This window comes from Parasteatoda tepidariorum, chromosome 7, assembly GCF_982258835.1.
Source record: "Parasteatoda tepidariorum strain Cologne lab strain chromosome 7, Ptep-v5.0, whole genome shotgun sequence".
NCBI classification, from domain to species: Eukaryota; Metazoa; Arthropoda; class Arachnida; order Araneae; family Theridiidae; genus Parasteatoda; species Parasteatoda tepidariorum.
Window position 1 is genome coordinate 81,210,738 of NC_141761.1, and position 9,886 is coordinate 81,220,623.

The 9,886-nt window shown below is 29.6% G+C and overlaps 1 protein-coding gene across 5 annotated transcripts; it reads right to left on the reverse strand.

The window, feature by feature from the left end:
• On the reverse strand, positions 1-9,321 carry LOC107444852 (uncharacterized). Of its 5 annotated transcripts, none has more exons than XM_087168148.1 (4): positions 9,185-9,321; positions 8,029-8,129; positions 7,835-7,905; positions 1-3,675 (listed from the first exon to the last, which is right to left on the reverse strand). In XM_087168148.1, the coding sequence occupies exon 4, from the start codon at positions 3,608-3,610 to the stop codon at positions 800-802; it is 2,811 nt and encodes a 936-aa protein (XP_087024274.1). In that variant the 5' UTR covers positions 3,611-3,675; positions 7,835-7,905; positions 8,029-8,129; positions 9,185-9,321; the 3' UTR covers positions 1-799. The 5 variants fall into 5 exon arrangements, with proteins under 5 accessions (XP_087024274.1, XP_087024277.1, XP_087024276.1 ...); XM_087168151.1 differs by having other exon boundaries at positions 8,029-8,092; positions 9,185-9,257; XM_087168150.1 differs by having other exon boundaries at positions 9,076-9,215.
• Positions 9,322-9,886: the final 565 nt, after the last annotated feature.

Sequence of the window (9,886 nt, forward strand, 5' to 3'; positions counted from 1 at the left end):
TCCATTTGAAATAATAGTTTTATTGTAAGAACATGTTAAATATTTCTCAATATCATTTGGAAGTACCAATTTTAGCAAATAAATACCATAACAATGAAAATACCACAGACATTAAAACTATTTCTTCATATATAATTTTTTTAATGGCAAAGAATAAAAGAAGAAAAATAAGATATTTTAGATACATTAAAAATTGCATGGGAATAACGTTTTAACATTATAAGAGAGATTTATTACACTTAATAATAAATAGAAAAAATTGAAATAAAAAGAACTAACAATCATATGAAGACTAAGGGGAAAAAACGGTTAGACCCATGAAAGCCAATTCTGAGAAAAATGAGTTTAAAGTACAGAGATTGTCATCAGAGAAAAATGAATTTAAAGTACTTAGATTGTTCAAAGGTTAGCATATGATTGAAATCGTAAAAATATAAATACACACGAATATCACAAGCATTTATTTACATCCTTCAAGAGTTTCAAAACAAAAATTTCTGATGTTGAGAAAAAATAAAATTTAAAAATCAGGTTGGACAAGAACCATTTTTTTTCTCAAAATTCCTCTGCAATCAAAATTTCCCCAGAACTCCTGTTGTCTTGTTCATTACAATTTTATTTGTTCGCGTTGTCTGCTCGTGAACATGAACCATTTTTCCACATCATGGTCCATCTTTAAAGTGTAATAACTGTAAGAGAGAACTGATTTTCTATGTTGGTGATTCATCAAAACTTAATCGTATTTTTTGTGAAAAATGAACTTAAACTGTTCCTCCCCTTGGTCATCATACATCAATTACTATGAGGGTGATTCAAACCCAGCATTATTGAGTAAAGAGTTTAACAGTGCTTCATTAGAAAATATTAGATTATTTAAGGAGACAGGATAGTCAGACACTAAATTATCAACAGAGTTATTAAGTGAACCCATGATATTATCAAGATTAAAAAGACGTGGTAGTTGATTCAGGTTTTCGTCAACTGAATCAACATTTAAAGGTAAATTTACAGGTTGTAAGGAAGAATAAGGAACAGAAAGTGTTTTAGGGAGACTAGATGACAAAGGAACAAGGACATTTGTTTGTTCAAGAAGCTCTCTAGAATAGCGTTTATGTTCAATATTAGATAAGTCAGTTGATACCAAGTTTTTAGATTTTGGAATAGAACATAAAATATATTTATTATCTATTAATAATTGATCATCTAAATCTTGGGTGATAATGGAATAAGTTTGTAATGGATTAGGATATTCTTTAACTGCAGACTTAGGCACAATAATTGCAGGGATGTTTTGAAGTAGTGGCTGATTACAGTTTGGTGTATTGAATACATTAGATGCAGTAAAATTATTTAAACTGTTATTATCGAGATTTGTTGAAATGGATTCAGAGCTGATATGTGGTAAAGTCTGAGATATACATTGATGAGTTTCTTCATTCGATGCTAAAGGCTCTTCTTGAACTTTCATAACAGATACACTGTTATCAATAACATCCGAGGCTGGTTTGTCTATAGAAGTTGTCATTTCAAGCATTGAAGTACTATTAGAAGTTAAATTGCTGCCAATAAAATTTGTAACAGGTTGTTCGACCACTGATGATAAAGAAATATTTTCTGCAAAACTTACAAGTGGTAGCTCAACACTTGCTGTCACTATTGTTGAACTGGTTGTCTCAGGTGGCTTTGAAGTTTTTGAAGCCATAACTGGTGGTGTTACTAGGGTAGTTATTAGAGGCATGGTAGTCGTTTGAGAAGGAATTCTATCTATCCAATTTACAGCTGAACAAGATAAATTTACATTTTCAATTGAAATTTGGTTTGTATGAGTTGTTATAGGATTTTCAAAAACATTAGGTAGTAGTGAGGTGGAGATATTTTTGGTAGAAACAGTATCAGTTAATGTTACCACTGAATGTTCAATTGTTTTACTCAGTGAATGTAATACAGCAGCTTTAGATGTTTTATCATTATGAAGTAAGCATAAGTCATTTGAAGCAAGTATGCTCTCACTATTATTAGGTATATCAGATGAAGAAATTACTTCAGGCTCTAAAATCAAATTACCACTATTGTTATTGTTACTAAATTGAATGGGATCATCACAAGACTCTAGATCATCATCTAACATATTTTTATTCAGTTCATCCGTCTGTGCAAGTTTATCAAAGTCAACATGTTTACAGGAAAGCTTATGTCGTTTCAAATGAGACAGTCTTTTGAAACTACAAGTACAACTGCATTTGTAAGGTTTATCATCACTGTGAATTTTCTTGTGGCGCTGCAAATCACGGTTTACTTTAAAGCTTCTATTACATATATTACAAAGGAATTCCCTTTTGTCAGAATGGATGAAAGCATGGTGATCTTTTAAGTTTCCATGACTTCTGAATGTTTGATTACACAGTTCACAAGCAAAACGCTTGGTTTGTAAATGTATTTCTGAATGTCTTTTTAAATTTGCTTTACATTTAGTGCTATATGTACAATGATCACATTTTAATGGCTCTTCATTGGAATGTAGAATTTGTACATGACGCTGAAGGTCTTGCAAATTAAAAAATTTCCCCTCACACTTTTCACAAGCATATTTTTTTCCAACTATTATCTCATTACTTAGTGAAACTTTCTTTAAATGTCTAATTGTTTTTAAGTGCTTTGTAAATGTTTTGTTGCTATAATAATTTTTATTACAATCCAGACATTTGAGAGGTTTTTCACCTGTGTGTACTCTTTTATGAACAATTAAATGAAGTGGACGATTAAAGCATTTATCACAAATTTCACATTGGTGTCTTTTGGAAACCCTTACATCATGCAAATCATGTTGATGTTTTTTCAATAATTTATAAGTAGTATATGTAATGTTGCACAACCCACATACATGCTTTCTATGGATCATCATATGTTGATTATATAGTTGGCTATCCGCAAACATCTTATTGCACAAGTGGCATTTATTTTGTAAATGTATTTTCATATCATCTACATCTGTAACTTTATCTCCACATTGGTTACAAGTCGCTGTAGTGTGACTTTTCGTGTGTAAATTTAGAGACTCTTTTTTATCGAAAGACTTTTTGCATATAGCACAGAGGCATAATTTATCAGGACCAGTCACACTGTGAAAATTTTTTAAATGTTTACAGAGTTCTTTATACATACTAAATTGTGCATCACAATAATTGCAGTTATTATGGTTGTGATTCTTTAAATGTTCATCTAAAGCAATTCTCTCTTTAAACAGCATCAAACACAAATGGCATTTATACATTTCAGATTCATTTAATAGTGTTTGTGATTTAGTAACAGTACACACATGATTTTGAGATTTTTCAACTGTATCAAAGTTTCCTTTACAAAATCGACAAGATACAACAAATTTGGAAATAGCAGAACTATAGCAAATTACTTTTTTATTCTTGCGAAATAAACTAATTTGAGGATTCACTGTGCTTCTGTTTTGAGATCTTTTAATTCTTTTATTTAAAATACATACTTTTTTCTTTGCATCATTTTGTCTATTCATACGTCTTTCATTGATTGAATAATGTTCTTCAGTCTGCTTTTCATGTTTAATTTTTAAATTTGTATTTAAGGTATTAGCACACATGATTAACAGTATGAGTTCAACATGGTGTTTAAACTATATTAAATTTATCTTGCACTTAATGTTACCTGTAATAATAATAAATAATTTTTAGAATAAAGTTTTATAAAACAAATTTCTTTGTAGATAAAAATTGTAATCTTTATTTTGAAAAAGAAACATTAATAAAGGGGGCAAAGAAAAACATATTAGATGAAACACATTTGCAGCAAGTATAAGAAAAGCAAAAGAACTTAGCTGGTATTAAGTGGTTCCATAAAATTTGTAACACAGAAGTCATTTGAACAGCAAAACCAGAAACCAAGTGAACTTAAAATTTAAAAAATGTAAATAGATTGGCCATGTTCGATGTAAATCTGAGAAATTTAAAGTAAAATAAGTTTTTGATTGGAACCCTCTAGGCCATGGGTCGCCAAACTTTTTCGATCATCGACCCCTATATAATTTTTCGAAATCTCCCATAAAAGTAATTTTCTGTTAATTTGAATAAAACTCTATTAGATAATGTGTTTGTACGTTTATTTTATGATTTTAAACATTTATCAAAGTAATAGTACATTGCTTTACAATAATTTTATGAAAAAATAAGTAAAGTAACTACAGATTTATTGCTTCTTAATCAATGAGATGGGTGTGCCTGGTGTTTTTTTGCAAAGTTTGCTATATTGTGTTCAAAATTGATCAATTTTAGTTTTAAATTCCCTCAAAACTCCACATTCAATTTATTTCTGCACTTAGTTAAGATTGAATTTACGTGACTGAAACCGGATTCAACCATATAGTAACTTGGAAATGCTAGCATAAATGGCTGAGCTATTTTGTAAAGTTTTACATATTTTTGCATTATATTTGTCCAAAACTTGCTTATTGTTAAATTTTTAAAAAGCGTCTTTCAGCAAGTTCATCTTGTAGGTTGATGTCCATGTCTTCAATTTGAGCAGAAAATGGCACAATAATCCAATCAGGGTTGACAATGTTTTCCAAATCAACAAAGCGCAGTTTAAAATCGCCGCTCAATTTTTGAAGATGACCTGTATATACATAAAAGTTTTAATAATGACACTGCAAATACTCAACATAGTTTGCGAAGATAACTGAAACTGCGTATGATATTTGCATTTGTAACGTCAATGCTCGTCACACGTGACATTTGGACAAGCGCACATTTACTTATAAACCAGAAGTGAAGAGTTCGTGCCACTGGTACGTAAATACTTGTTTCACCCGAATAAATATAGGTTTATTAATTTATGTTCTATAAAGAATCTGATATGAAGTCAATTATAAAAAAATTTACAAATTCTACATACTAAATCAGGTATGTGTGATTCCCCGAATAAATATAGGTTTATTAATTTATGTTCTATAAAGAATCTGATATGAAGTCAATTATAAAAAAATTTACAAATTCTACATACTAAATCAGGTATGTGTGATTCGCGTATTAAGAACCGTTTTTTCTTTGACCCCCAATCGACCCTTCTGATTCGGATCGACCCCCTGGCTCAGATCAACCCCAGCCTTTGTTACATAGACCCCTGGGGGTCTATATAGACAACTTTGGTAACCTCTGCTCTAGGCAATAGAAAAAGAGGAAGACCTAAAAATACTTAAGGCGATTATAAATAAATTAATTGAATACTTTGCTTTTCTTATACTTGTGATAGCCTATTTTTCAATAGGCGAGACATGGATGGTGGCAAAATATCTAGCCACAAATAGAGTAAGAGGAAGAGCTATGATAGACGTCCTATGCTCCAATTCAGAATAAAGAGGAATATGTTTGTATTATGTACGTAATCAGTAGTAATGAGCAATTTGTCAAATTGGGAAAATCTTTATTCTCCAAATATCTTTCACTTAATTCTGCATGCAATAGGCTCTTGATTGGTACAGAAAGTTCTTGCAGGAAAGAACCATTACTGACAAATACTAACCAAGCTAAACTAATTTATGAGATCGATCAATCCCTTCTCAAATCTTATTAATTTCCTTCTTACACACTGAAGGACTTCTTTCAATTTACTTAAATTTGTTTTCCATTTTTTTCGGAACATGTGCACTGTTTCTAATGCCATCAATCTGAAGCATCCTAAAACACTATGAGTGGGAAATGAAATAGATTATGAGTTTCAAACTTGTTTGCTAAATAAAAAACCCATCTAATGACCCCCCCCCCCCGAAAAAAAAACTTAATATGTAGAAAAACTATTTGTAAATCATTAAAGTTGAACAAAAAAAAATATAGGTAATTTAAAGTGAAATAATGTATGTGTGGGGAAGAGTTGCTAGGTGACGGAATGAGATTTCTCAGGTTTAAAAATTATTAAAAAATAGTTATTTAAAATAATGCTTCAAACTTATGAGATAATATAATAAAGACATAATAAAAAGATATATTAAAAAAAATAACTTATTATTTTTACATTGAAAAAACTGAAATATTCATTAATTAAATCATTTTAGCCTGTTTCCAGAGAATTACTTTGACACCTTACTTCCCCAGTAATAAGTCAAGGAAATCCAATAAAGAATTAAGACTAGACACAGGATTTGCAAGCCCCTGAACAAATTTGTAGCAGACTCCTTCCTCAAAACATAATTGTTTTATATTCTGTAAGCTTTTTTCATTGAAACACCAATTTTCTTAAATATAAAGTATTAATTCCAAATTTTTACTGTTTATTTTAAATAAAATCTAAACTTTTGTTGGTTTAAGTTTAATTATATGCCTTGTTATTAAAATTAGAACGTCAAGGTTACATTTTATACCTTTGTCACCTAGGTAACAATGTGACAGGCAGCAATGCTACTCTTTCTATTTACCGACAGTTATGAAGTATCTAACTCTGAACTGTATATTATTATAATAAAAACACATTGGTATGGGTGAAAAAGTGAGATTTGTGGATACAATGGCAATGGAGAGAGGAAAGTTGGGGAAATTGCATAACCTTTAACTACCTATTCTATTTACAAAGACTATAACAACATGTACTAAACATGAAGAATTCAATCACTCAAGGTGCAGAACATTCTAAGTATAAATATATATACAGACAATTTCTAACATCAGATGAAATTGTTATTATGGCGAGATTGTTATAAAAGCAACCCCATTCATTCATGTGTGCTTGCATCCATATATTGTATTTTAAAATACACTGTCTTAATGCTTCTTAAACGAAAGAGTTTTGGTTCCTATCCCATTTTGTCTGGTGCAAACAAGCAGCTTGTCCTCAAAATTATGTTTTGGAGATCAGTTTCGCAATTTTCATGAAATAATTATTGATATTTATAAATGAAAATAAATAAAAAGTGTCTAAAGAAGTATGACTCACAATGTAAAAGCAATATAGCTGATTAATATAATACATTATATAAATTCAGAATATAAATATACATAATATAACTGACATAATAAAATCATAATATAAATATAAACTGATATAATATAAACAAATTTACATATATATGATTTCTGACAATGTAACTAAAATTAATATAACTGACTAATGCCTGATTTTTTAGAGAAGACATTGAAGTAGACTATGAGAGAGGTCACAATGCATCTCCATGCTATCTTAAATAAAAATTTATAACAAAAATGAGTAAAGCAAACAAATTAAAGACTGGCTTGAAAATAACCACTCGCCACATGGCTTGCCAACAAAAGAAAGTGGCAACCTAAATAAACAACCAGTCACTTTTTACCATTGTTTTTTTAAAAATTGTTTAATGATAAAAGTACATCAGTGTAGAAAGAGAACCCGCATAACAAAATTTTGATTAAGATGTCCAATAATGTATCAATTTAAAGTTTTGATCCTTCAGAATCCACCAATTGGTGGTGGAAAGATTCACAGGAGAGTTTCCTAACAATTCACATATTTCAAAGTTAAAATGTGTACACATTAAACGCATTTTACCTCCCTAAATATTTTTAAAAAAGTTCTTTAAAGTCATTATTTTTTAACAAAATTTTGTCACACATTGATAATATTTTCATTGTCTTAGATTATTTCCAATACGAACATTTTTGAAAAAAATAATTTTATCCAAGCAATAAAATCAAGAGGACTAATCAATATCAGTCATGAACTCATTAGGTATGAAGAAGTTATTAGAGTCTATTGGCCACTGGCTACTAACTGAAAATTTAAACTTTCAGGTGTATTGAGGACTAAATAATAATTTAAGAAAATGCACAAAAGAAGAATATCTTACATTTTTTTGGTTGGAGGTAAGTCTTTAGCCCCAAGTTTGGAGGCACATTCATAATCCTAAAACAATTAATTCTGAAAAAAGAAAAAACTTTTAGAGAAAGTTAAAGGAACATTGCAAGCATTTAAATAAAATAGTTATACAGAATAGACAATTTTAAGTTACAACAAAATACTCTTCAATGGAAGATGACTCACATTTCTATTACTAACATCTTTTACTTTCAGCAGAGTTCCAGTAATCTAATTTTTGCAGACAGAACTACAACAAACAGGAAACATTCTCAGGTCAGCTGAAACTAAAATTTTCTGCAATAAAACTAAATGTTTTCTTTAGATTTAACATAGTATCAGAGTATTTTCATCAAGCAATAACTCACAATTATAAGAATGTATACTTTTTTTTATTGCTCTTAAAATTAATCCTAGCTATTTAAAATTGGAAATATAATGAATAATAAAAACCATTTAAATGTGAAATAATGAGATTTTAAATAAATTAAATTTAATCAATCTAAAATATCATTTAATACTAATATTATTGGTCACATTTAAAAGAAATACCTTTCTGAAAAAATTAAGAGAAACAGACATTACATATGTGAAATTTTAAAATATTTATTTTACTACAAATGAAAATATCCATTTTTTTTTTATTTATTATGCATAAAAGGTGGAAACAAGAAATGTCATTATTCAAATATATTAAAAAAAAAATTCAAATTTGCAAAATCTTTGAGAATTTATTAATGTTGGACAAGGGTGACTACAATGGTTTTAATATATATATTTTTTAATTATACAAGGTCAGATGGGGTAACGTAGGTAAAATCAAACTTTGTTTAAAGACGTCTAAAACCAAACCATTAAATTTACTCTACTGAAAATTTTGATGAGAGGTATAATCTACTATAACTACATCTCGGAACATGGCTGTAATATATATGTCCTTGTCATTATTTCACGTAGGAATATCAACGTTATGTTATTGAAAGGAACCAATATCATATACTTACTAGCCTGGGAAGCAAAAATTTTACAAATATAAAAAAAAATGTTTAAACACGAGAGCCTGAAATGATATTACAATTATAAGCTTTGAAACAAGTTAGAGAATTATACAAAAAAAAAAAAAAAAAAAACGTATTTCAGATTTCTAAATTTAATATCCATGGAATTGCTTCGGCAACTTTTAGCATATTCATTCTTGAATATGATAATATAAAGCAAATATTATTCACTTACAACAAACAAACACTTTCAAAACATTTACAGTTATTTATTTCAAAATTTTCAACTTTTCCTTTTTATGATTAAAGTTAGACGACAGGAAGAGACAAAAAAAGTACTATACTTTGCATTATATTATTTTTGTTCAATCAAGATAATCGCAGAAAGCATAATATCTATAGAATAAAGAAAATTTCCAATAAATTCATTTCTCTATGTTCAATTCAATGAAAACCAAAACAAAGATGATTCAAAACATATAATAAACAATGCCAGATACAAAATGTGATACCGATGAATACACGATTAATTTTAATTTGGATTTTAAAGGAGCATTCTCACTAAATTCAATCAACGCACTTCTGATAACTATGAAAGGAAAGGCGAACCTGATTGGTGAGTTTTTCAAGGGGGGGGGGGGGGGCAAACTGCTGGCGAAGAGTGAGGGAGACCATTAAAGTTTCGTTTTCACTGTATGGAATTCACGTGCCGTTGATCGACATAGAGAGAATAAAAGAATCTGATTGGTTTTGCGGCAAATATATTTCAGCAATCGTGATGGCAACGTTCAAATAAGTCTTATAGGGAGAAGACAGTTTCCATGTCTTAATCCTCCCCTTCCCTCTTCTCTACTCTCCAGTTGTGTGGGAATGTATTACGATATTTCCCTCCTCTATAATATTTTTGACATTCAATTCTCAAAAATATCCCACAGTAGACTGAGGTTCCCAGCAGATTACCGAAGTCAAGCATCATTGGCTGCGGACAGTGTGCTGGTGAGTGACCACTTGGATGAGTCTGCGTATGGCCCGAGGGTGTGCGGTAT

What these genes read in the sequence shown, in the direction of transcription:
- LOC107444852 (XM_087168148.1), bottom strand. Translation starts at nt 3,610, where the DNA reads ATGTGTGCTAATACCTTAAATACAAATTTAAAAATTAAACATGAAAAG.